Source organism: Myotis davidii, unplaced genomic scaffold, assembly GCF_000327345.1.
Source record: "Myotis davidii unplaced genomic scaffold, ASM32734v1 scaffold226, whole genome shotgun sequence".
NCBI classification, from domain to species: Eukaryota; Metazoa; Chordata; class Mammalia; order Chiroptera; family Vespertilionidae; genus Myotis; species Myotis davidii.
The window spans coordinates 2,985,419-3,013,220 of record NW_006297224.1 but is presented as its reverse complement, the minus strand read 5'-3'; the positions used below and the strand labels follow the sequence as shown (position 1 = coordinate 3,013,220).

General features: G+C 37.1%; 1 protein-coding gene across 3 annotated transcripts in view; it reads right to left on the bottom strand.

The window, feature by feature from the left end:
- EMCN (endomucin) overlaps positions 1 to 27,802 on the bottom strand; it is a 116,571-nt gene that overhangs the window by 29,935 nt on the left and 58,834 nt on the right. For all 3 annotated transcript variants that reach the window (XM_015569995.1, XM_015569994.1, XM_006772999.2), the window contains exons 5-8: positions 16,604 to 16,642; positions 3,788 to 3,880; positions 3,076 to 3,129; positions 1,355 to 1,450 (exon numbers count right to left, since the gene is read on the bottom strand). In XM_015569995.1, coding sequence (XP_015425481.1) covers positions 1,355 to 1,450; positions 3,076 to 3,129; positions 3,788 to 3,880; positions 16,604 to 16,642 — 282 coding nt within the window. The remainder of the gene's footprint in view (positions 1 to 1,354; positions 1,451 to 3,075; positions 3,130 to 3,787; positions 3,881 to 16,603; positions 16,643 to 27,802) is intronic.

The window sequence follows — 27,802 nt, the reverse complement described above, 5'->3', positions numbered from 1 at the left end:
GAGAAAAGACAATAAGATTAGAAGAAGTCTGAAAAAGTAGGGACCTTAGTTAATAATAATGTATCAACTAATATTAGTTAATTCATTGTGACAAATTTGTCATCTTTTTATTTTTATATATTTTTATTGATTTCAAAGAGGAAGGAAGAGGAAGAGAAAGATAGAAACATCCTATATAATAAAAGGCTAATATGCAAATTGTCCCCTTGGGTGGGAGTTGGACCGACCAGGAGCCCAACCGGTCTCTGTGAAGTGCACTGACCATCAGAGGGTGGCACGGAACTAAGGGAGGACCCAGCTGTCAACTGTCAGCCAGCCGCCGCTAAGGACCCTACCAGTGCACAGATTTCGTGCACTGGGCCTCTAGTCAATGATGAGAGAGACTCATTGATCAGCTGCTTCCTACTTGCCCTCTACTTGGGATCAAGCCTGCAAACCGGGCATATGCCCAGACCTGGAATAGAACTGTGACAGTGACCTCCTGGTTCATAATTTGACACTCCAACACTGAGCCACACTGGCTGGGCTATATCATCTTAATAATAAGAATAACAGCTATGTGGTATGTGGGAACTCTTTGTAACAATCTTTGCAATGTTTCTGTGAATACAAATCTATTTTAAAATTAAACATTTATTTAAAAAAAGAATAAAAAATAGAATGCCATTATAGGATTCATAAGTATTTCAGAGGCAGGGAGAAGATGAAACATCAAAAAGAAGTAAACAAAGAATGTTTAAAAGAGAGCAGTGACTTTTTTGAAGAAAAGGAAAAGACTTCCAAATGCTACTGGAGAGGTTAAAAAGGGTAATAATTTCAAACTAGAATTCCACTAAAAATTGCAATAATGTTCAGTTCCGAGGAACCAATATAATTAGCAGAACACGCAGTCATGAAGGAAGACATTTTCATTGGAAGGAAGCTGTGCTTCCCAGAAGGGAAGTGAGTCACAGGACACTCTTCAGATTATGGGCCCCTAAACTACATTCTCAGCAAGACTTCGCTTCATCCTCTGTTACCCGGAAAGGAACAAACCTTCACAATAGGGGAGGCATACCCTTTCATGCCTTCTGTACTCCCACATTCCCTCAACTGCCCACAAAATGGGCTGTTAAATTGAAAGGTATTTGTTCACATTTGATATCTGCCACTAGTAGTTAATCCCTTTTCCTTACATTCACCAGCATTCCACAGATTTCTCGGTTCATTCCCCTCTATATTTGAGATCAAGCAATATGGCATTTTATTTCTTTCTACAATTCCCACCTCCCCTTATGAGTATAAACTTAAGTTTAGATCTAGCATGAGCATTCTCCTTTCAGGAAACAAAATGAAGCAAAACCCTGTTACCCACCTGGGTCTGTCTTCCTGAACAGTCGATACAAACCCACCAGAGCAAACACTGAAAGTGTTATTACAATTAGAGCAATAACCACCGGCAGAATAATACCTAAGAAGCAGTGGAGACATTGTCAGTTAGAGTGGCAATTGAGTTTCACAATAGTTTATGAACTGAGCAAAAGAATGCATGCTTTCTTCTTTAAATGTCATTCTATTTAAAATATTGTATTTTAAGCAAAGAAGATCGATCTGATTCATGGGTTTTGCTTTAGTTGTCGTTTCTGACGTATCCACTTGATGTCAGTCTTGTAGCCTTTCTGAAATAAAATTTCAAACCTAAGAGAGATAGTTCTCCATTCTTCTGGAGACTGGGGGAGTGAGGAAATGGGAGACAAAAGGCAGAAGATGTCCTCTAGACCTAGAGTCAGACCCACATTCACTCATATATTCTTTACTACTTTATAGCCAAATTATTGGGAAAAAGGACTTAGCTAGCCAATACTGAAACTACCCTAGTTATAAAGCTGGCTTTCTAAAAACCTCACAAATATCTTTCAATGGTAATATCTTAGAACCAGAAAAAGTATAAAATAGCATAAGTGGATATAATTGGATATCACAGGGCACATTATTTATAAACATGAACAAATGGCTCAAGAACAATGTGCATGTGTATATACATGTCTCAGCGATTATGTTTTTTCTTATTTTTATTAAGAGGAGGGTTTTACTGTTTATTTATTAATTAATTTATTTTAGCATGTGCCTCTTTTCTGCCAGTCAGTTTCCAGATTGAAACAACAATGATAAGATGAAAACACTGTCCTAGGGGTAAAGCTAGAGTTATAGAAATTATAGTTACCATATAGTAGGTATTCTCATCTGCTTGCTTACTGGTATGTGTTCCTCATGTTTATCAGGGAATGAGAATAGTTAACCAATTCATTTGTAAAGTGGTTTTCACTTCCATTGTTATGATTAAATATTTGTTTTAACTAAGTTCTGGGTTCATATTAGACCTTCAGTGAGATCATTAGTGCTTCCCAAATGAAGAAACCATAAATCATCAGGTCAATGAGTGCAATTCTGACCTATTGAATGGAATGGCTTTATCTAAACCTATCATCCCAGCTTCATATGTATTCATATTAGTCTTAATTTCCAGGGAAATTAAGCCCATTTAGTCCTAGCATACACATATACAAGGTGGAGCAAAAGTAGGTTTACAGTTGTTCATATGGAAAATAACACAATAAGAATACATAACAATAAGAATGAACTCTGTGTTTCACTCAAAACTGTAAACCTATTTTTGCCCCACCTGTATGTTATATGACATACTAGTATATCTATTTTTGCTAAAATGGAATATTTCTTAAAAGGCCATTTTAACAAGAAGGCAAAGTTTTGTAAAGGTAAACAATCTATTTTTATGGGGATCTCTCTGTAGCTGTCTGTATACTTTGGCTTATCTGAGGCTAGTCCCATGAGTTTACCTTGACGTTTGGTGGTAATTGCTTAGCACTAAGGTAAGAAAATAATCTCCAAAGTGTGCTCACTAAGACTCATATGTAGGAAATTCTCAAAGCAGGTGGCAGTCGGACAGGATTTTAATGGGATTGCAGTTCAGTAGAGCTGATAAAAGCCTATCCTAATTGAATTCCTTCCCTTATTGCTAACATTAAAATACTCTGCGTATCTATGTCTATGGATGAAGATATGCCCGTTACTCACTGGAATGAGAGGAGCTGGTTGAAGAAGGGCTTGCATTTTTTTCGTTCTCAGTGCCTATAATTTTAAGAAAGAAAAAATGAGTAACCTTTGGTTAATGTGCCAATCCTCACAATCCTCCCTTTATCCTCAATTTAAGTAAGCTTCTTGGTCTATAGGTACGATACTTCAAATGAATACATTTGATCTCATTCTGAAAGAATTCTGCTTTGCAAATCAAGATTTGTCCGGGTGTTGCCGAAACCGGTTTGGCTCAGTGGATAGAGCGTTGGCCTGCGGACTGAAAGGTCCCAGGTTTGATTCCGGTCAAGGGCATGTACCTGGGTTGCGGGCACATCCCCAGTAGGAGATGTGCAAGAGGCAGCTGATCGATGTTTCTCTCTCATCGATGTTTCTAACTCTCTATCTCTCTCCCTTCCTCTCTGTAAAAAATCAATAAAATATATATTTAAAAAAAAAAGATTGTCCGGGTGTTTATGTATACAATTTTATGAGTTTGGACATACATCCATGAAACCATCACCACAATCAAAGCAATAGACATATCCATCACCTGCAACAGTTTCCTCATGTCTCCCCTTTTATAGATGTGTGTTTTTGTATAGCAATTATGATTTAATAAAGCTGTCATTATATTTTTAAAGGTTGGTAGGGCTTTCCTGGTGATAAGGAGTTGAGAAAAGTGAGTTTCTAGTCATGCACACAGAAATCATACCTTGAGATTGTGAGATGTTTTCTGCAATTGCTGTTGACTTTGGGAGTAATATACTGGTTTGAGAAGGTGAGGCATCTGGTTGTGAAGTGCTAACTGTAGGAAAAAATCAGACACCCAGAGTCAAACTTTAGTGTTAACTCTTCTTATTGAATTTCTTTGCAGATTCAAAGAGTTTGCATTTCTGAAAATCTATGAAAACAGTTTCTTGTTGAATAATAGGATACATACAATTGTACATTAAATCCTAAATTCATCTTTTCCTCCTGTAATCACAATTACATTCTGAATCTCAAAACCTGGGTATCAGTATTGCATCTTCAAGAACAGCCAAGAAAACTTGAGTACATCTCTTATCTTAGGCTACAGTCTGTATCATCTACAGCATGAGATTCTCCTGGGATGAAAATCTATACAAAAGCATTATTCACACTTCAGATATTATAACTTTGGGTGATAGTGATTTTTTGCATCACACATACTTATAATGAACATAAATACACAGGACTTCATTTCTATAGTGTTACTTACTGGTTAAAAAGAAAGACTGCAGTTGAGGCTATGGTTAAAAGTTGGGGGAAAATAAAATAAATCCTTTGTTTTCATCTTAAAAGCTCAGCAGTGGTTTACATTTATGTGGCTTATCGAGAGTAACTGCTGCTTGGTTACATTTTTACCACTGCCCATAATCTTTTCTTTCCAAGAACTGTAAATTAAATTTATTATAATTATATTTGTTTGCTTAAGTCAACATTTGCCATCTTCAGTTAGAAGGACTGAAACAAAAAATAAATAAAAATATACAATTCAAAACCAACAAATCTCAATAAATTTCAAAGAAATACAAGTAATCAAATATTTTATAAGTGTAGAGAACTTATTCTTATAAATTTTGGATAAGATTAAATTTAGAAAATTTTTGAAAAATAATCCACTTTTTCTTGTTCTATAAAGTGATATCTTTTCATCACACCTGTTTGCCTGTCTTTCTACTGAACTGCAAGTTTCTGGAGTGAGAAGACCACAACTCCCACCACACCCCACATGGAGCTCTGACTACAGTGAGTGTGCAGTAAAATGTAGCTGGCAGCTTGGCTGAATTAAGAGACATCTCTTAAAATCATGGCCCCTCAAGAGTATTGAGGCCATGTATAGTTGCCCCAAAGAAACTGATATTGCGTTTGACTGCCTTGGATCTTTTCTTCTGTGCCACCCACAGCCCAGCATGCACTGCATGCTCATGCATTTTTGACATCTGTGGGGGAAGAATAATTTTTAGAGTTTATACCATGTAAGAGATCTGTGGGAGAAAGCTAGATATATGCCCATAAGAACAAAGAAAAATGTCAGACTAGTGCACTCGGCAGGCAGAAAAAAAGAATATTAAATAAAAGAAGGGGAACTAGCTGAATCCTTCAGAATTTCAGCTTATTTTTTCAGTGTCCAGGGTTTTAGTGGAAATGAATGCTTTTCTATTGTGTTGGTAGAGTATGAGATGGCTGATAAAATAACAAATGGCATTAATCCATCTGGGATTTCCCAAGGGTTAATTTTCAAGACTCCTACTTTATTACCTTCTCATAGACAGGTTAAGTGGCAGCTACAGTTCTAACTATAATCTATCTAGTTCCAAGGAAGCTCCCATTTTCCTATTTAAATTGTGTTGATGACCTAGTGCCAATTGTTATTGATAATGATCTATAGGTAGGCAATAGAATTAACTTTTCTCAAAAGGAGAATTCATTGGGTCCTTGAACAAAGACCTAACATTTTTTCTTTTTGTTTTCCCTTTAACCTCAACCTTTAGTTAATAAATAATTTCTGAATCCAGCACACACACATACACACACACACACACAGCCCTACAATTTACCTCTATTACATGTAATGCCTTCTATTTCTTTCTATTCACTTTTATTTCATTTTTAAAAATGCTGCTCATGATACACTAATGGGAGTTAACTCACAATTTGAGAAATCCTTTCCATTAGCATGATCATATTAATGCAGTTATGTGTTTTGGCTGAATTCATCAATTGTGAGTCTAATGTAATTCATTCATGACTAAGATAGCAGGAACCACAATGTGTTCAGAGCTAATAATCTCTGTGAATTTTGCTAATACTTTATGATCCTACATTACTAGTATTGGCAGAGAAAGTACAAGAGAGGTATAATAGATGGTTAAGATCAGGATTTTCAAGACTGAGTACCTGTTTTCAAATTTTAATGTTGCACTTATTTGCTGTGGAGTCTTGGGCAAGTCACTTAACTTCTTTGTGTCTGAGCTTTCACATCTACAAATGGTGATTATAATAATTCTACATCACAGTGTTGTACAAATTAAATGAGTAAAAATAATTTAAATTGCTTAGAAGAGTACTTGATACTTTTTATATTATATACTAGAGGCCAAGACCACAAAATCTGTGCATGGGAAGGAGAGGGTGTCCCTCAGCCTGGCCTGCACCTTCTCGCAATCCGGGAACCCTAGGGGGATGTCTGACCTAAACCAGCAGTAGGACATCTCTCACACATACCAGGAGAGGGTGTCCCCTCCTAACTGCTCACCTGCATGCCTGCCTGATCACCCCTAAGTGCTCGCCTGCCTGCCTGATTACCCCTAGTCACTCTGCCTGCCTGTCTGATTGCCCCTAACCACTCACCTGCCTGCCTTATCACCCCTAACTACCTGATCACCCCTAACCACCTCTGCCTCAGTCCATGCCTGCTGTGGTGGCAGCCTGTGCCTTGGCCTCCACCTGCCACAGCTTTGTCCAGAAGGTCATCTGGAAGGATGTCTAGAATGACATCTGGAATGTCCTGCAGCTGTCTGGTTTAATTAGCATATTATGCTTTTATCATTATAGATAATACTAGAGGCCCTGTGCACGAAATTCTTGCATGGGGGGGGGATCCCTCAGTCTGGCTAACACCCTTTTATTAGTATAGATCAGCAGTTCTAAACCTGTGGGTCACCACCACTTGGGGGTCGAACGACCCTTTCACAGGGGTCGCCTAAGACCATTGGGAAACACATATATAATTACATATTGTTTTTGTGATTAATCACTATGCTTTAATTATCTTCAATTTGTAACAATGAAATTGGGGGTCACCACAACATGAGGAGCTCCCTTTTATTAGTATAGATCAGCAGTTCTAAACCTGTGGGTCACCACCACTTGGGGGTCGAACGACCCTTTCACAGGGGTCGCCTAAGACCATTGGGAAACACATATATAATTACATATTGTTTTTGTGATTAATCACTATGCTTTAATTATCTTCAATTTGTAACAATGAAATTGGGGGTCACCACAACATGAGGAGCTATATTAAAGGGTTGCAGCATTAGGAAGGTTGAGAACCACTGGTATAGATGATTATAAATTACATAAATGACTTAAATTATATTTTATTAGTTTATTCTCTTATAATATCCTATTATATTATGATTAGGCCATTGGAGAGTTGTATCTTTCAACTGAAGCCAATTTACCTAATTTTCTCCAAAATTTTAAGTGTAAAAATACACCAAACCTCTATGTTTTCAGATGCTTCTTTGCTCTAGTCAGGAATGGGGAAAATTGGAATGGATGGCACTCTTAGATTATATGGGTTTGCTCTTGAATCCTGAATTTTGGTGATTGTATTGCTTATTGAATTGCAGATATGTTGTGCCATGATTTAAATCCAATTTGCAAGCTTTGGGCCAGAACTTGGAGCTGGCTGTTTGAGGCAGGGACCCTCAGAACAAAGTCTATTATAATAAAGAGACCCTCAGAACTAAAACTGTTATAATAATATGTATGCAGATTTATGCCATTGATGTCTGACAGTGGTACATATTTAGCTTGTGCTGTAAACTAATTACTAGATAAATGATTGGGAGCTTTAAAGACAGAAGACCTTGTTGATGTCCCAGCACCTGAGGTGACTATGAAAATGCACCTCACAGAATGCCAACTAGAGACAGTGTAATTGACCAAGGTTCCCCACCTCTTCTCTAAATTCCATCCCTATGTTTGGGCTGAAGCCATGCCTTCCCCAGACCGCTCCCACCCAGTGATTGCGCCTGGCAAGAGCATGAAAGCAGGCTTTTCCTGGAAGGAGGGACTTGGACCGAAAGAGTCTCTGATGATCTTCTGGAACCTTCCTTAGAGGCAGTCAAATAATACAAAGTAATTAATAAGTGTGAGAGACAGTAGAGAAAAAAACATGCTAGTGTAAAAAAAAAAAAGTAAAACTGTATTCTAGTCTTATTTCTCTTATGTTTTCTACATTTTTTTGGGACATGTGTACATTCAATGTGTCTGAAGGGTAAATTCAATTGAATTAATCACTTTTAATTATTTAAAAATAATTGGAACAGGTCTCTAATTACAATTTAATGGATTCCTGTTCCATTTTAAAAAGAACTTTTCAGTATTTGGAGCTAAATCTTTCACTTCTCCTTAACCCATTTTCTTCATGTGGATTCCAGTAAAGCACAATCTATTTCTTTTTCTCCTACCTTATGGCCTATTCTTCTTAGTCTCTTTAGCTGATTCCTTCTCTTCTTTTTGACCCACAGATTTGGAGGGCCCAGCACTTAGTCCTTGTTCCTCATCTATAGCTACACTAATTTCTTTGGTGATTAAATTCAATATTAAGGTTTAAATACAATGATCAATGCCAATGACCCCAAATTTATATTTGTAGCCTAGATTTTTTTCTTAAATTCTAGCTTCATAAATCCAGTTGATTTTTCAGAAAATAATAAAAATCTAAAGCCAAATATGTCCAAACTTGGGACTTCTACTTTATCTACAGCCTTCCCATCTTAGTTGATGGCAATCATTCCTTTCAATTGCTCAGGCCAAAGACTTTAGAACTATTTTGACTCATATCTTTCCATCCTATCCCACACACAATCATCAAAGCTATCTATTGCATGAGCTTTCAAAATACATCCAGGATTTGGAGACTTCATGCCATCCACCCTGAGAGCACCTCAGACTAAGCTACTATCTGGCTCCTGGAAAATGTATCCTTGCTTCACTGGACAGTGTCTGCTCAGATCTCACGTTACACTTATAAAGCATGAGTCAGATCATATCACCTCTCTGCTCAAAATCCCCAATGCCTCTTCATTCCACTTATTAAAAAAACACACCAAAGTCCTTACAATAGCCCTGGGTAATGTATCCAGCCAATCCCCTGGCTTTCCTCTCTCTCTGCCCACTTCCTTGGTGCAGTTTCTTAAACATACCAAGCATCTCCTCAAATTCAATCTCTGCTTGGATGCTCTGCCCCCACCAATTAGGTGGCTCACTTCTTTCCAGGGAGGCTTACCTGACCACTTTTTTCAATATGCAAGCTGCATCTCTCCAGAACTTATGATCCCTCCTTCCTAAGCCCCTCTACACCTTCTCTTTCTCATAGCACTTATCACCTTTTACCTTACTATATAATTTAGTTAATTAATATATTAATTTAGCATAATTTTTCTCCCATACCAAAATACAAAATGCTTAATGGCAAGAATCTTTATTTTGCTCACTGATGTTTCCAAATGCTAAAATACTGTCCAGAAGTAAGGTCCACAAGCCTTTGCGGAATGCATGCATTTTTGTCAGCAAAAGTGACTGCTGTTGAAGACTAAGTGTACTAATCAGATTACATTTCTAATCTTAATTTAGGCCTGTTATATATGTAAAATTATGGTATCATTAGTTTATTCATTCATTCTGAAATAACAGAAAAAAATAGATATAACTTTGGGTCTAAGAGTAGATGTTGAAGGAAATACAGCAGAGTAGAAGAGAGTAAGGACTTATAGCAGGGAAGGTGAGAAGCATAGCCCAACGCTGATAGATATGAAGAGAAAATTAGTAAGACAACAATATGTCAGGGATCAAAATAGGAGAGACTTTGTTATTGTTATTAACTCTTACTTATAAACTAACTCTTAACAAGAAGGATTTGAGGAATGTAAGCAATGATATATGCCATAAAGTGAATAAAATAGAAATAGGAAATGGAACAAATGCAAATGGAAGTAACAAACAGGCTCCTTCTAAAAGTTAATACAGTTGCTGGCATTGCATTAAGAATTGATTCTGACACTCAGGAAAAGGAAGCATGGTCTACTCTAGGTTTTTGTTATCATAGAGGAAAATGGTCTATTACAGAAGGAAGTGGCATGTAAGTGTTACAGACAATAAATGCTATGAGCGTAGTTGGTACCAGCCTGTGTTTTGGGTGAAGAACATGCTGATATGATCCCTGAAGTCTCTTCTAGCTTGAAGATTTTAGATTCTTGTCAAGGTTCTTTTCAATACAGATTATGTCATAGCTAGAATGTATTTTCACCCATGATGGCACAGCTTATCTACTTAATGGGCAAAATACGAAAGGTGACCTTTTCTGACATAGTTGTGTTCTTAAAGTAATGCAAAAAAAAGTTTTATCTCAAATTTCTTTTACTTTGCTCAAGGCCATCAATGTTACTAATTTGAGGTAACAATGTCCTCTAACCCAGTAAAAGCTGCGAATGGAGATTTATTTACTTTAGATGATAAGTCTATAGAAATATATATTCAAGAAGGAAGAAGTATTTTTACTTTGTGATTTGAATATGACTTACTATTAATTTACAGAAAAGTATGTACAATATACAAGGAAGGAGTGAGGTACTGTGCTAATTACTTCCATATGTGCTAATTCACCTTATTCTTAATCATTTTGATCCTATGCTTTAAAGAAAGATACTGTGTCTCAGAAAGATAAGGTAACTCATCTGACAATAGTGAAAGAGCTAAGCCATAAGCCATAGCCAAGTATGACTCAAAACTCTCTTGGTTTCCTTTCCATTACTCTCTCTCTCTCTTTCTCTCTCTCTCTCTCGCTCTCTCTCTCTCTCTCTCTATATATATATAGACACACACACACACTAGTGGCATGGTGCATGAAATTTGTGCGGGGGGGGGGGGGTTCCCTCAGCCCAGTCTGCACCCTCTTCAATCAGGGACCCCTTGGGGGATGTCTGACTGCCGGTTTAGGCCACAGGGATCAGGCCTAAACTGGCAGTTGGACATCCCTCTCACAATCTGGGACCTCTGGCTCCTAACCGCTCACCTGCCTGCCTGCCTGATCACCCCTAACTGCCTCTGCCTGCCTGCCTGATTGCCCCTAACTGCCTCTGCCTGCCGGCCTGATCTCGCCCCCAACTGCCTCTGACTGCTTGATTCCCCCCAACTGCTCTCCCCTGCCAGCCTGGTTGCCCCCAACTGCCCTCCCTGTAGGTCTGATCTCACCCCCAACGACCCTCCCCTGCCAGCTTGATCTTGCCCCCAATGGCTCTCCCCTGCTGGCCTGATCTCGCCCCTGCTGGAAGATGGCAGGTTGGCCCGGTCTAATTAGCATATTACCCTTTTATTAATATATATGTATATATATTAATAAATATATATATGGAATTTGGATTGAGTTGAGTTATCTTACTTGTTAGTGGCATCATTCTCAGTGATCAATTACATTTTTTCTCAGCATTCTGAAAGGTTTAGAATGTTCTCACCCCTCCCTAAACATAGATACATCATCTTAACTCAGATTCACACTTTGGATAGTACGGCCTGAAAACACTGAGAAGCTTTTCAATATGTAACTGTGCCATATGCTTTCTGAGAACGTGAATGCAAGTGATCCAAAATATGGACATAAAAATATTCAAAGAGATTTTGTGTTCAAGCCCTGGATACTATGTGCCAAATATTATTCTACATATTTTACAAATATTAACTCATTTAATTATTGTATTGTTAATATTTGCATTTTAGTGAAACATAGAGAGATAATTCGCTCAAGGTCACACAGCAGGTAAGTGGCAGAAGCAGGATTTGAGTGCAGGCTCTAGTGCCTGTGGAGTCAACTGCAGCCCAATGCTGCCTAAGCTGCTGCATTTCAGTAGGAATGAGTTATAAGTACAAGCCTCTTATTTTTGTTACATGAAATATAATCTATTTCAATTTAGGCTCCTGTCAAGAATGTATTCTTTCCTTCAAGATAAATTGAACACCTCTTTCTTTCAACAGGCCAAACCAGACCATGCAGGTGCATACAAGGAGACAGATATTCTTAATGTATTGAAATAAAACACACTGTAGAGCTTATTGAAGGAGCACACACCCATAATGATACCCACAGTTGAAAATATTGGTTCTTAAAATGAATGCTGAGCAGCTAATCAGTTGAGACTGAGTTTTTATGGCCTTTCAGTGTGGACTGGAGAGACACAAGAACAGTACAGAACATGTCTTAGAGACTCAGCAGATCTCTGAACCAGAGGAGAAACCACTTAGCCATAGCCAGATTTATATAATTTCCTAAGTGGAAGTTTATGGCAGACGCTCCCTACCACATAAATATTGGTATAGTTCCCATTACATCAGTGAGTTCTTATTCTCAACTTATCTTTCAAGCATCATAAAATTTCCAAGTTCAAAAACAACAACACACCTCTAGCTATTGCTTTGGTTTTAGGTGTATTTTTAGCTTGAGTAGATCCTACCTGAATAATAGTGTCAAGAATCTGTCATCCAACATTAGAATACTCAGGTAAGTAATCATCTGCATAGAATGATTCATGCTTCACATTATATGAATACCTGGAAATCAGCAACCAATCCACTGGAATTGCACAGGGTGCTGAGCACAGTGAATATGACAGGACGAATATGACAGGATGAACCATGGGGTTCATAGATATTAATTTTGATGGAAAATCAGAAGCCAGAACAGATATAAGTACCACCAAACCTGACCATTGGCTTTTGAAAAGAAGAACACTTCATTCATAGCAGCACAATTCACCATAGCTAAGATTTGGAAACAGCCTAAGTGCCCATCAACAGATGAGTGGATTAAAAAAACTGTGGCACATCTACACAATGGAATACTACGCTGTGGTAAAAAGGAAGGAATTCTTACCGTTTGCATCAGCATGGATGGAACTGGAGAGCATTTTGCTAAGCAAAATAAGCCAGTCAGAGAAAGATAAATATCATATGATCTCACTCATTTGTGGAATATAATGAACAACATAATCTGATGAACAAAAATAGATCCAGAGACAGAGAAGCATCGATCAGATCGTCAAACCTCAGAGGGAAGGTAGGGGAGGGTGGAGGTGAGGGGGAGAGATCAACCAAAGGACTTGTATGCATGCATATAAGCCTAACCAATGGACAGAGACAACAGGGGAGTGAGGACATGAGTGGGGGCGGGGAGCAGTGGGGGGATAAGGACACATATGTAATACCTTAATCAATAAAGAAAAAAATTAAAAAAATTAATATCTACAATGCAGTAGGGCTTCTAAAATACAATGAAGGAAAATGAAGAAAATAGGCACAATGAAAACCTTCACAAGTTGTGCTGGTCAGTACAGGAATATTGCTGTAAGGATTAGTTTTATGTGTTAACTTGACTTGGCCTTGGGATGACCAGATATTTGTTCAAGCATTATTCTGGGTGTGCCTGTGATTGTGTTTTTGGATGAGATTAACATTTGAATCAGTCATTGAGTAAAGCTGATTGCCTTCCAATGTAGGTTCTCATCTAATTGGTTGAATCCAATTCAAGAATAAGAAGGCTGATCCTCCCTTGAGTAAGAAGGAACTCTTCTTGCCTAACTGCCTTGAGCTGGGACTTCGGTCTTTCTCTGCCTTTGGACTCAACCTGAAATACTGGCTCTTCTTTGTTTTCACACCTGCTGGCTTTCCAAGTGGTACCATTGGGTCTCCTGGTTCTCAGACCTTTGCATGTAGACTGGAATGACACTATCAACTTTCCTGGGTCTTCAGGCATCCAGCTTGCTGACTGCAGATCTTGGGACTTCTCAGCCTCTATAATTAATCTATCTGTATCTATCTTTCTATCTATCTATCTATCTATCTATCTCTCTATCTATCTATCTATCATCTATCTATCTATCTTATTTACTCTGTTTCTCTGGAGAACCCTAACTAATATAGTTTTATTCTTCACAAAATTAAGGGCACATGGCTTATTTTTTTCCTAATACACTGAAACATGTATGTCCATTTTTCTTCAGAGCTGAGGTCTTTTATCAAAGAAATAAAGAGGTTTATTTACAAGGACAAGTCTGTAGAAAAATGATAACGCTAAAGAAAAGTGAATTCCATCATTGCTTAAACTTGTAATAACTACGTGAAGTCGCTAAGTAATAAACAGCCTTTCATCACTTTATAGTGGGTCTTTCCATATCCTTAGGAGCTCTGAACTCACAGAAAATGAATAGGCAGAATAATCTGGCAGCTAGAAGGTCATTTTTTCATAAACCCTTCCTCAACTTTCTTAAACTTCTTTTCCCATATTCAATGTATAACACAACCACAACTTAAAGAAAAACATGTTTCCCTCAATCTATCTTAACATTAGGTCATCTGAAACTTGTCTATCATTTTATACCTACACAACTACTAGAATTTTAGAATTATTTATGATGTTGACCAGTCTTCCTTGGGAACACTTAATGGCAGCTTCTATATTACTGAATGCCTCAGTTAGTGGTGGTTGGCTGAACATACTATTCTGTATATTTAGCAGGGTATCATACTAAATTTGAAGTCTTATCAGATCTGTTACAATGAGAAGTTTAAGTTGGACTTCCCTGCGTGCTTTAGACATTGAGCATGACTTCTCCATCCTTAGCATTGTTCACTATAGCTGTCTACTGCATACTACTGAATAAAATGAATGGATATGTCTTCAGACCTGTATCAATCATTTCCATATAACTATGACTACCTTTCTTTTATCTTTATTATATAATATTAAACATCATATTTATGTATAATATCTTATAATTCACACTTTCTGTAGAGTTGTCTTACTTATTTTGATTTCCAAAAAAAGATCCTATATAAAACAATCATCAGTTTCTTAATCCTTACTAATAGGTTTCGAAAGGGGTGGTAAAAACATCATTCTTCAAGAAAATTAAAGCTGGATGCATAATATGAAAAAAAATCAAATATGATAAATATGCATGATCTAGTCAAACTCATGCACATTAACTCATATTTATTTTTTTTAAAAAAGAAGCAGTATTAACAATTCTGTGGGCTGATCTTTGGTCAGAAGGCAATCCCCACAACAATACCTCAGCTTCTACCTAAAAAAGAAATATTGTTTTTAAATGTCCCTCTCCTTGATCATATGGGTGAATATTTCACAAATTTCATATTTGAACATTTTTGATGACATATATATAATCAAAACTTTTAAATAAATAAACACAATTACAGCTGTTAACAGAGGTTTAAATGAATACCTTGTTAATAAATGCTATTATTATTATTTTTTAGTGAATCTTGATTTAGTCTTTAGCCACAACATATATCTGAAACTTGAGGCGGACTTTTCTTGTGGCTTATGAAATTAGTGTCATTTCTTTCTAGTCCACGATTCAAATCCTTGGCTCATTTTATTGTCTGTTTTAGGAGAATTCGTTTCCATATCTCAAAGTTAAAATATTCTAAATGGGCTATTCATTACATTTAAAAATCAATTATAGCTAAAGCTGGCATTTGGTAAACAAAAGGAACTTTTCTAAACAAAAGAAAGGATGCTCAGTCCCTCCTTAAAAAGAGCTGAGGCTTTCCGCAGCTTCCCAGTTCCCCCTCTGCAGCTCTTCCAGGAGAGCCAGTCTGGGGACCAGAGGGAAGGACTTCTCCGGACACGCACAGCATCACCAACCGCAAAGCCAAGCCGCGCTCTTTGCCTGGATGTACTACTGTATGTTTGGTTTTGCTAGGTTGTTTCCAGTGCTCTTTCGAGTGCATTTCCAGACTGTGTCAATGGAGATGAGAATGCAAACGTGGTGATGAGATGAGATACAGAGAACTAATAATATAAAAATAAACTCTTCATTCATGAGATATATAGAAAATAAATAGTTAAAAGTTAAAAGCATAATCACTTCAGTTTTGAATTCCTTGAACATTAAAAGTAGAAGGTAGATTATGATGATTATTTAGGCCATTTGCTATGAAAATGTTATTAGATTCACTTAAAATTTTCATGGCTTTATTTTTCTGATTTTTTTAAAAAAGTTACATGATCTTGTATATTTATTTCACATATTTCTCATTTTATAAATACCAGAGGTGACCAGGATTGAGAACCTAAGAGACTTGTCATTTAGTAAAGTACCAGATAGAATGTAAGAAGATAAAAATCCACCAAATAATTTTTGATTTCGAAACAACAGGAAGATTCAACGTTACCATCTTCCCCTATCCAATTATCATTTTCAGTTCCTGCTGTCCCATCACCTGAAATTCATTCCGCTTAAAACTACGGATGGCAAAAACATGAGCACTTCTTGGCGTGACAATATTTTAGGCTGTTAACTGTGGTTTATAACATCATCTCTTTGTATGCCAGGACAGGCTTTGTTAGGAAATACAGAGAAAACAGCTCATAGACACACTATACTTCTGGGAGAGGGCATGCCAACCATAGAAACAGACCAGGAAAAGCAGGTTCTGGTCAGAGGACAATCCCACAGGCTTCATCCACATACCAAGGCTGGTTCCACTCACTAAAGCCACAGAATATTCAGGCACATTCTTGTGTGTTCCCCTGGCCTGCATTTATTTTTAAACCTGCGCTCTAATAAACATCTGAGTTGCTATATAATGTTTCCCCTGGACTATTTCACTCTGCCCTCAAACTGGTTGACCTACTTTGTCTTGTTTTGGAGATTTTACACACAAGCATCCTCAGAGGATAAAAACATTCACTTACCTGACCTTTCTGTTGTGTTGACTGAACTCTGATTTTCAGCTTTAAAGGAAAGAAAAGAAAAGAAAATCACTAAAGTGAAATGCTGAGTATCGGATCTACTCATAATTATTCCAAGTGGTAAATGAATATAGAACTTAGCTCATCTGTGATTTGCTTTCCCTTAAATAATAAGATCACGAGGCTTCATGGTTAAAAGATACTTTAGAGCAGGGGTCAGTCAGCTTTGACTTAAAGGGCTACTTAGTAAATAGGTTCGGCTTTGTGGCTCATGTCTCTGTAGCAACTACCCCACTTTACAGCTGTAGTGTGAATGCAGCCACACATCATACCTGAAGTATAGGTGTGTCTGTGTTCCAATGAAACAGTACTTAGAGAAACAGGTGAGGACTGGATTTGGCCTGCAGGCCACAATTTGCTGAATCCTGCTTTAGAGAGTCTAGAACACCTATGACACGCGTGTCAGAGGTGACACGCAAACTCATTTTTTTGGTTGATTTTTCTTTGTTAAATGGCATTTAAATATATAAAATATCAAAAATGTCTTTGTTTTACTATGGTTGCAAATATCAAAAAATTTCTATATGTAACACAGCACCAGAGTTAAGTTAGGGTTACAATGCAGGGGAGCTCTCTACAGGTCAGATTACTTGAGGGAATGATAAAGTTCACTTCAGCAACTTGGAGTATATTCACCATAAACAATTCTTGCCATGTGGAAAATATAGAAAATATTTCTGAAACAAATAGAAGCCCAATAATAAATGTTTAAAGTATCCATTTGCTTTCTTTGTACCTTTACTTGACTGATATTCTTAAATTACACTCCGACCTCCTTAGTTCAATAGTACTATTGCCCCTTCTCTCTCCCTGCCTTTCCCCTCACCCCGCATCACACAATGTTTAAAGTATCCATTTGCTTTCTTTGTACCGTCACTTGACTGATATTCTTAAATTACACTCCCCCCTCCTTGGTTCAATGCATAGTACTATTGCCCCGTCTCTCTCCCTGCCTTCCCCCTCACCCCCCATCACATAAGACAAAAAGTAGTGGCCTTTCTTGATTCTCTTCTTTTTCTCACCACCATCAGTTCTAGCTTCAAGTTATATTTCAACTACCTCTCACCACTTAATTGGCTACTATTCATCTGGAACCCATACTTCTCCTTTTGACATCTGCAATAATGGCCACCCAGAAAAACCTTTTTAAACTTAAACTTGGCTGCTTCAGTCTGCTTCATTTGCTCAACAGTACTTTCATTGCTACAGTAACATTTACTTTATTTAAGAAAATTGTTGTCAGAATGTAAGCTCCATGAGGACAGAGATTTCTATTTTTTAATTAAAGTCTACTTTATATGTAATATTATAATTTTCAGTGTGCAACAGTGATTTGGCATTTATATACATTACTATGTGATCACCACGATATGTCTAGTAACTGTCTGTCACCATACAGTCATTACAACATTATTGACTATATTCCTTATGCTGTGCATTGTATCCCATGATTTGTTTTATAACTGAGAGTTTATATCCCTTCACCTTTTCCCCCCACTTACCTTCCTCCAGGAACCATCACTTTGTTTTCTGTTTCTATGAGTCTGTTTCTGTTTTGTTTTTTCATTTGTTTTGTTTTTTAGATTCCCCATATAAGTTAAATCATAGTGAATGTGTCTTTCTCTGCTCAACTTATTTTACTTAGCATAATACCCTCTAGGTCCATCCAAGATTACGTTTTTCAATCAAGCCACAATTCCAGTGCCCACCACCAGGACATGGCAAAATAGATCTCCAGTAAAAAAAAACAACACATATGGAATGAACAAATGAGGGTAGAAAATAACAATAATTAATAATAATAATAATAATAATGTTACTATTATTATTAACAGTTAAGGCTAATCATACTTACTTAAATTTAGTTTTAAGGGAAAATTAATGCTTTATTTAAAATGGCTAGTTGGATAATCATAGCTACCATTTTTAAAGCAACTCTTATGATCAGTGCCATATATTATTTGTTGATGTCTACAAGAGAGATACTCATTTGGAAACCTGAAAACATCTTCTGAGAGAAGTAAAACTACTTCCTCAAGGGGGTACAATGATTAAAAGTCAGGCCTGTTGATTCTAGTGTCCATCTCCTTTTACTAAAAGAGACAGCTTTTCTTCCACTAAACTATTCTGAAAGTAAAGTTTATGTAATTAAGTCCAACATTTGAAAACTAGTTAAAATACTTTTGAACATGGCATAATGCTGTATGTGGAAGATGCAGATAAAATATTTATCAGCTTCTAGAGGGTTAGAATACAAAGCCAATCAAAAACCCTTTGTTTCTCTGGCTATTAATATCAGGTCATAACCTTTCTTGCTGATAGACTGCATTAAGAATGAAAAATGTTTAAATTTGTATGAGGGAAAACCTTCTGACTAACCTTCAGTTGTGTATTTTTTTTTCAGCCTTCAAAAATGTATAATAATTTTAGAACTTGTTAAAACTTATATAAAATAAAAGTAACTATGTTTTAAGGTGTAGTAAAATTTAAAAAATTCATCTACCAATTCAATCTTTGCATATATATTGAGTCCTAAGATGACCATATTTTTATATATGAATGAATATCTTGTTATTCTGAGGACAAAATTCTGCAAAACTTAAATATTTAATCAATATTAAAATAGTACTATTTTTCAGAAAGCAAGTAGAATTATTCTGAAGAAATAATTCTGTGTTTTCATAGGCATACCACTTTCAAATTTGAAGTCAATTCTATGGATATAAAAGCATAATTGAGGTGAATGCTGTGAATATGGCTAAGTTATGGGGATTAACCAAAAGTGAAGATAACTATAATTATTCCTGTCTTTTACTTATACTTTTCAGAATACACATGTGTGTTGAGAAAGGACCAAGATCTGATCTACAGAGGAAGTGAGTCAAGTTGAATAGCGAATGAGTTCAGTGCACCCTTTTGACCTATTCTCAAATTCAGGTGTTTAATAAAGATGAGCAGCTTAGGATGGTTGGCAAATTAAATCTGTTTGTTGAATTTGATTTTCTAATATGATACTGAAGTCTTAAGAAATGCAAATGGACTTCTAAACTGCTAAACTTTAATCCTCATTAATACAAAGCTAAACTTTAACTCAAATAATTAGCTTTTAAAACAGAAAGCTTAAACAACAATACAACAAATAACTTTGCTGACTAGTCTTCTCTTACAAAGGATATTGTGTTTCCAGCTATACAGAGTTGTATATAGTTATACGCAGAACATCATTAACAGGTCCAGGAGGAAAAATAAATAGTTACTCACAAATATAATTCTTTACTGATAAAGAATTTAAAATAATTTGCTTAAAATAATTTGTTATAAACCATTCAAGTTTTCTTTATCATTCTCCAATACATGGCATGGATCAAGTCATTGTATGTGAGATTATTTCTCGTTGGCTGAACCATGACTTGTGACTAAGACTTTGTTATCTCGAGGATTCCTTTGGCATGTGTCTATAAGAAATTATATAAACTAAGTAGCGTATAAAAAACATTATGATACACTTCCCAAATAAGTGGCATAAATAAATCAAGTCGTTCACAAAAGAAATAATGGGTCTGGGAGATCAGATAAGTTAATGTTTTCCAAAGGATGAGATGCATAGCACTGTATGAGAGATTTTATAAGCTGTACTGGAAAGTGGCATTAAATAACATTATAACACTCAATTATAAAGTTATTCCACTTTTGCTTTCTTTCAGTTTATTTGATGATTTAAATGAGGAAGTTTTAAAATTTGTTTCATGCAAATATGTCATTTATACCCTATCATGGTATTACCTTGATTTTTTTGTCCTTTTTCAGGAGAAAGTGAGTGCACAATCCCCCACGACCACAAATGATACAGTTGATTTTCCCACATCTGGGGAAATGATAGGGGTCAGCACATCTGGAGTTCCGTGGATAAACCTGGCCTTGGGAAACCACCTTCATGATCATGATATCTCCCCTACAGGTAAGTATTTGATTTATTTTTTGTAACCAAGGGCAAGCAAGCCTCAAACTCAGAGCCTTTGGCAAGCGGCATAATGTAGCTAGAATTTAATTTTATTTTGCTTACATCATAGTGATTTGATAGCTCCTGCCTGTGCCAGTGAAACTGGTTTTGCATTTAAGATAACGGTTTCTTTTTCAAACAAATTTAAGAAAAGTTGCATCAATTTAAAGAAAGTACTAAATAAATAAATACTAGTGCAGATGGTACACATATCTGGCAACTCTCATTAAGCTGTGGAAAATATTGAGGTAAAATCTTATAGAGACCCTTGATGAATGTATAGAATTTGAATAAGAAGTTGGGAGCTGTATATAGTTATACACAGAACAAGGGGAAGAACAAATGAGGACCATACAAATGTGAGGGGAAGGACACACACACACACACACACACACACACACACACACGAGTCAAGAATAAGTCAAGACTAAGTCTGGCATAGTGGGCAACAGGGAGAGCAGTACCCTTGTTAGAATCATACATAGATTTATAGTCTGTCAGCCAACAGCCCCTCAGCCAACCTCTTGTGTTACAGTTATTGAACACCTACTTGTCAAGCATATGATACAGCCAATTAAAAGCTAGTTGTTTTCTACTTCCTTTAGCTACTTTATGTAAAATAGCTGCAGTGAGAACAAGTGTAGTATAATAAAGTATACGGGGTTTGAGGCAAGAAAAAGAGGGTTTGAATTTCATCTTCTTAATTTAAACTTGGCCAAGTTATTTAATCTTCTGAACCTGCTTCTTTATTTGTGAAACTGGTGTCATCAATACCAACAATGCCGGGCTTTTACAGGATTATTATTAATAGGAGCTTTAATTTATTGTGTTTACCTGCCATACACTGTTTTTATCTCTTTTGATCTTCACAAGAATCTGAGATGGGCATAACATCATTATAAAATATTTTATGGATGAGAAAACTGCGGCACAGAGAAGTTAAATAAACAAATGGTTGTGCTATTATTTGACTCTAAGAAATCTTACTTCAGAATCATTATTTATAACCAATAAGCTAAGTTCCTCTTGGCATGATTAGAATGTACAACTTTTATTTTGAAAAGGGTATGTTGTCTTAAAAATTGCAGGATTGTGTAATTTTTTAGACAACAAGCTATTCTCATGTTCATCCAGGAATATATCTAAAATGTCTACAATTATCTATGCTTTTTGTGTAGAAATCAACTCCATATTCAAATAAGAATTGTGCAGAAGGAAACATATGAGGAACTACTTATTATATACAAATGCAATTAACTCCTACTTAATAACCTACTGATTACTTACAAGTGTTATTCATTTCTACTTAACAACAGCCAGATTTTCCCCTTCAGATTTCAAGTCTGTAATGTTGTATATACTGTGATAGCAGAAGCTTTGGCTTGGAAAAATCCTTACAAGAATTTCTCTCTAAACACTTGCCTTAATAAAGTCATGTATTGGCATTTTGTCCATCTTAATTTGCCTTCTATCTAAAATCTTATTCCTCGTTTTTTCCGTGGCCAAGACTGAATTTATCAAAGGAAGATTCTCTTTGGAGAATAGTCTCTTCTTCCCTGTCAATCTCTTACAGTGTGCACTGTGCCTGCTTTCAAATCTGATTATTGAAACCTGAATGACTCATTTTCCAGTGAGTAAAGCATTTATTTTGCTTCCTTCCTTCCATCTTCCTTTCTCTTTTCTATTATTTCCTCAGAAATCATTAGTATGTGCACAAGAAAGGAAAAAAGAAGAGTCAGAGAGGATGCCATATGTTCAAGCCATTACAAGAAATAAGGAACTCAGGAAGAGAGGATTTGTAGTTTTATGACAGAGCTTCACACCCAGTCCTTCCACAGTTTATATATCAGAAGGTGGGGACTCCTATGATTGACACTTCCATTGAATTACCTCTCAATGCCCAGCAAAAGTAGCCCTGTATATAGACAATGACAAATATATTGAAATCTACGTGTAGTAAAGATAAATTCAGGATCTGGTCTGGAGTGGGTTAAATAGTGACACCCCTTCCCTCCCTGGAAACATATGTGCATCTGAAACTTGTAAATGTGACCTTATTAGAAAAAAAGAGGCTTGGCAGTAGTGATCTTTCTAGATTAGGTTGCACCCTAAATCCAATGACACATCCTATATAATAAAAGCCTGATATGCTAAGTGTCAGACCATTTGTTCGACTGTTCAACCAGTCGCTATGATGCATACTGACCACTAGGGGGCAGACGCTTGACCAGTAGGTTAGCTTTCTGCTGTGGTCTGGGCTGGACATGCCCTGGAGCCCTCCCAAGGTCCCTCCGATGCCGGCCCTGATCAGCTCTGATCAGGATTGGGCAAGATGGCCCAAATTGGCCCTGATTGAGATTGGGTGAGATGGGCCAGACATGCCCTGGACGAATCCATGCACCGGACTTGTTTCGGCCCGATCCCTGCAGATCAGGCTGAGGGACCCCACTGGTGAGCAAATCTGTGCACCGGGCCTCTAATGTCTTTATAAGAAAAGACAAAGACATAGGAGAAGTCTGTGTGAAGACAGAGGCAGAGATTAAAGCCATGTATTTACAAACTAAGGAATACAGAGGATTGCTGGACACCCCCAGAAGCTACAAGGCATGGCACACAGATGCCTTCCAAAGGATCTTTAGGGAATAAATAAATTAATTAATTCAAAGGGCCACCACATCATTATAATGTCAGAGCCCTGAATTAATGAGGATTTATATATCAAAAATTCTAGGATTCTAAGAATGTATATTCTGTAGGCAGAATAAAAGAGTAAAATAAGAGAAATCCACACAACCTTTTTGTTAGTTTATTTTGTTCATTAGATTCCACATATAAGTGAAATACTGTAGTATGGTATTTGTCTTTCTCTTACTTTTAATAGTTCTTGTAATACTGGTTTGGTGGTAATTCACTCCTTTAGCTTTTTCTTGTCTGGGTCTCTCACCAGAAACATTTCAGTCAAAAGAGATTGGCATGAGATATTCAAAGTGATGAAAAGCAAGGAAGGAGAGGAGAGAGAGAGAGAGAGAGAGAGAGAAAGGGAGAGAGAGGACTTCAAAAGAATGAGAAAAATTAGAATTGTTTTCAGGACAAACTTCATTCTGACCTACATTCTGTCTTTCTGGGGAGTAAAGCAGCAAACCTCACTAACTCTTCTTTACTCCAAATCAAACCTGCACCTGAGATAAGGTACCCACAGTGCCTTTATTTGATAGTCACTATTCAAGGACTCATTGCCCATATGTTTAAGAGGAAAATTAGTTTTCATCTGTTCAAATTTCCCCACCAATAGACTGTTTTGTTCTCTCTCTGCCTCTCTGTGCTGGCTCCACTATTTCTGAACGTTTATGTATGTGAGGGTGGAAATGGAAAGGGTGCTAACTAGGAATCTGGGCAAGCTCCTGGTTTCATAATGCACAAATGGAAATGTGTATAAACTCACTATTATCCAGTGGAGTCCATGCTAAGTAGGAAGCATCTTTAGGAATGTGAACCATCTGGGGAGGAATGATTTTTTATAACAAAATTTCCAAAGGACTTAGTACAGATCTTGTTACTCAAATGACAAATGCAAAGGGCAGCAGTAAATCCCCTTATTTCATTATCTTGATTTCCATAGTGTTTCATTTTTCAAGAAATGGCTTTGTGGGTGTATTTTTTTTTAGACTACTTGGTCACTTCTAACTGTGTTTAGAAGCCAAATGAATACAGTAGTCCCTAGAACTGAGATGCAGAGGGCATTGCACTGCATGTATCAAAGTAAATTTAGCAGTTTTAAGTGACTCATGGGGTTGGCCACTCACTTCTGTATAAGTGCTAATTTGAATAAACTATGGACCTGAATGACATTGTCCTCATCAGTCACTGAATGTATTAGTGCAACATGCGAAGTAATTGAGTGTAATCCTCAAACGTTACACATTTTACAGCAGATGCATATTTACTTTTATTTTTCCTTGTATTTGGGGAAATCATATTATGAGATGAGGTTTATGAGGTTTTGGTTTGGTAAAGGCACCTTTCATACATATATTGCCTACAAGATAGGTTCTACTTATAAGAAGCCAAATATTAACCTAAAAAATTGTTCTTCATGTAAAATAGAAATGACCCTGCCCCTCAAATCCTTCTTTGTGGTTACTGTCTCATGAAATAAAATTATTAGTTCACAATTAGTGTGTGAAATTAGCTTCTTAATAACCTTCTTTCTGTTGTGCTTAAGATGATTACAATAAAAAGGGGGGGGACCCAGATGTTCCTGATGTGTTTCAAGACAAGAGTGGGCCTTGGATATGCACAGGTTCCACTTGCCATCTCCTTCCACCTAAGACAGTGGTTGGCAAACCATGGCTCACAGGCTACATGCGGCTCTTTGGCCCCTTGAGTGTGGCTCTTCCACAAAATACCACGTGTGGGCACACATGTACAGTGCGATTGAAAATTTGTGGCCCATGTGCAGAAGTCGGTTTTCAGCCTGGGTGAGTCTATTTTGAAGAAGTGGCATTAGAAGAAGTGGGGGGTGTCAGTCCACACAGCGCAGGTGGGCTGCGGGGTATAGTGCGGGGGAGGCATGTGCCATTCATGCAGGAGTTGAGTGAGCCAGTCAGCAGTCTCATTGTGCAGTGGTTAGTGCTAGCTGTGCCTGCAAATCGTGCGCAGGTGACAAAAGTACCCACTCGAAGCATAAAGTTACCTGTATTTTTCCAGCCAGCTGCAAATCCTACAGGTGTTTTTGTCATCAATTTAAGAATTGTAATTATTTTGTGTTGGTGGCTTTATTATTATAAAACTAGAGGCCTGGTGCAGAAAAATTTGTGCACTCGGGGGAGGGGGTGGGGAGACGGTCCCTCAGCCCGGCCTGTGCCCTATCGCAGTCTGGGACCCCTCGGGGGATGACCTCCTGCTGGCTTAGGTCTGTTCCCCAGGGGATTGGGTCTATACTGGCAATCAGACATCCCTCTGGCAGCCCAGCTGCCCTCGGGGGATGTACACTTGCCAGCGGGGAGCAGTTATTTTATATATTTAAATGCCATTTAACAAAGAAAAATCAACCAAAAAAAATGAGTTTGCGTTTCACCTCTGACACGCGTGTCATAGGTTCTCCATCACTGGTCTACAGTGTACTGGTTTAATATGAAGCTACCCCCCCACAAAGCATTCTTACAAGAAATCCCGGCGACTGAAGCTCTCAGCCTCTCCTTTCTTTCTTTCTTTTTTTTTTATTCTAGGATTTATTTACCTTCTATAATTGAAACTTTGTTGCCATTACTGGAGCTGAGAGCAAGGCTCCTGTTCGCTCCAGCTCTGAGGCCACGGCCTGCTGAAAGCAGGTATCTGGAGTTTGTTTAGCTTCTATAATTGAAACTTTGTTGCTTTCGGAGCTCAGAGCTGGGCCGCAGCAGGCGGGGAACCTTGGCTTCCTCCATCACTGGAGCAAGCAAGCCTCCTGCTTGCTTCAGCTGTGTGGTTGCCGGCCACTATCTTGGTTGGGTTAATTTGCATATCTCACTGATTAGCCAATGGGAGGCATAGTGAAGGTACAGTCATTTGCCATGTTTGTCTATGACTAGATAGGATGAAACATTTTTTTAGGTGCCCCGTTTGAGATGGCTACAAAGAAGAAGCAAAGAAAAATGGAAGACGAAACTGTGAATTTAAAGTTGAATGTACCTAACTATATAGTTTAAGTTTAAAAAAATTTGGATCTCAAAAGAAATGTCAATCATTTTACTGTTGATATTTGGCTCTGTTGACTAATGAGTTTGCCGACCACTGACCTAAGACATCTCCCAAGAAAAGACTTAGAAACTGCTTCTTGTTAAAGACTATGGACATGTACAAATATATATACATTATTTAAAATGAATGGCATCTGGTAATGCTGTTATGGCAGATTACTAGCTTTTCTAGTCAGGATATTTTCAATAAAAGTACAGATTCCTTCATATCATGGAGGACAGGGTATGAGAAATGCACGTTATGAAGATATTTGTAGACTAGAACTGGAAATCCGTCAGAAATCAGGGGAGTGCTAGGTCCTGCTACCTTCTCTGTCTGTCATGAACAACTTAATCTTGCTCATGAGGTTTCTCCATCTCCCCAAGTACTCTCTCCATTCTGCTCTATCAACCCTACTTATTCATAATATTTTTTATTATGTCATAGGGATGCCTAGAAATCACCATGGCTGTCTCCACTCAATCTACTAAAATCTTGCTGCTTTAGTTCCCACAGATAATCATATTTTTGTTTGTTCATTTCTTTGGGTTTTCTAGTTCACATGACACAAAAAGGAAATTTGATTGGACTAAGTCAACATTTTCTTCTCTTTAGTTTTTAAACAAAGCTTTATAAAGAAATTTAAAACTAAATTAACTAATTTTAAATATGCAACTCAATACTTTTTAGTAAATTTATAAAGTTGTGCAACTATCACTATAACCTAGTTTTAGAACATTTTCATTAACACAAGAAACTCACTTGCGACTTTTTAGCAGTCAATCCCCAGTCCCACCTTCAGCTTTAGGCAACCACTTGTCTGCTCTTCTCCCCTATAAAAACATTCATTCTGGATATTTTATCATGGAACTACATGATATATAATGCTTTTGGAAAGGGTTCTATCACTGAGCCTAATGTTTTTGAAGTTCATTGTGTTATAACATGCATTAGTATTTTGCTTTACTAAATTGCTGAATATTATTCCATTATATGGATATCCCATGTTTTAGAATATTTCAAATCCTCTCCAAATGGAAAATCCAATAGAATAGTCCATTTAATCAGTCAATGGATTATTTCCAGTGTGACTATTATGAATAATGCTACTATTGACATTCATTACCTCAATAACATTCTATCTTGGTTACTATAGCTTTAGAGTAAGTTTTGTAACTGGCTTGTGTAAGACTTCCAACTTTGTTTATTTTTTTCAAAGTATTTTGTCTATTCTAGGTCCTTTTCCTTTGTATATATATTTTAGAATCAGCATATCAATTAAGAAAAAAGCACACAACAAAACAAAAACAAACCCCCGCCCCTATATTTGCAGTAATTTTCACAGGGATTTTATTGAATACTAGAGGCCTGGTGTACAAAAATTTGTGCACTCAGGGCGAAGGGGGGTCCCTCAGCCCGGCCTT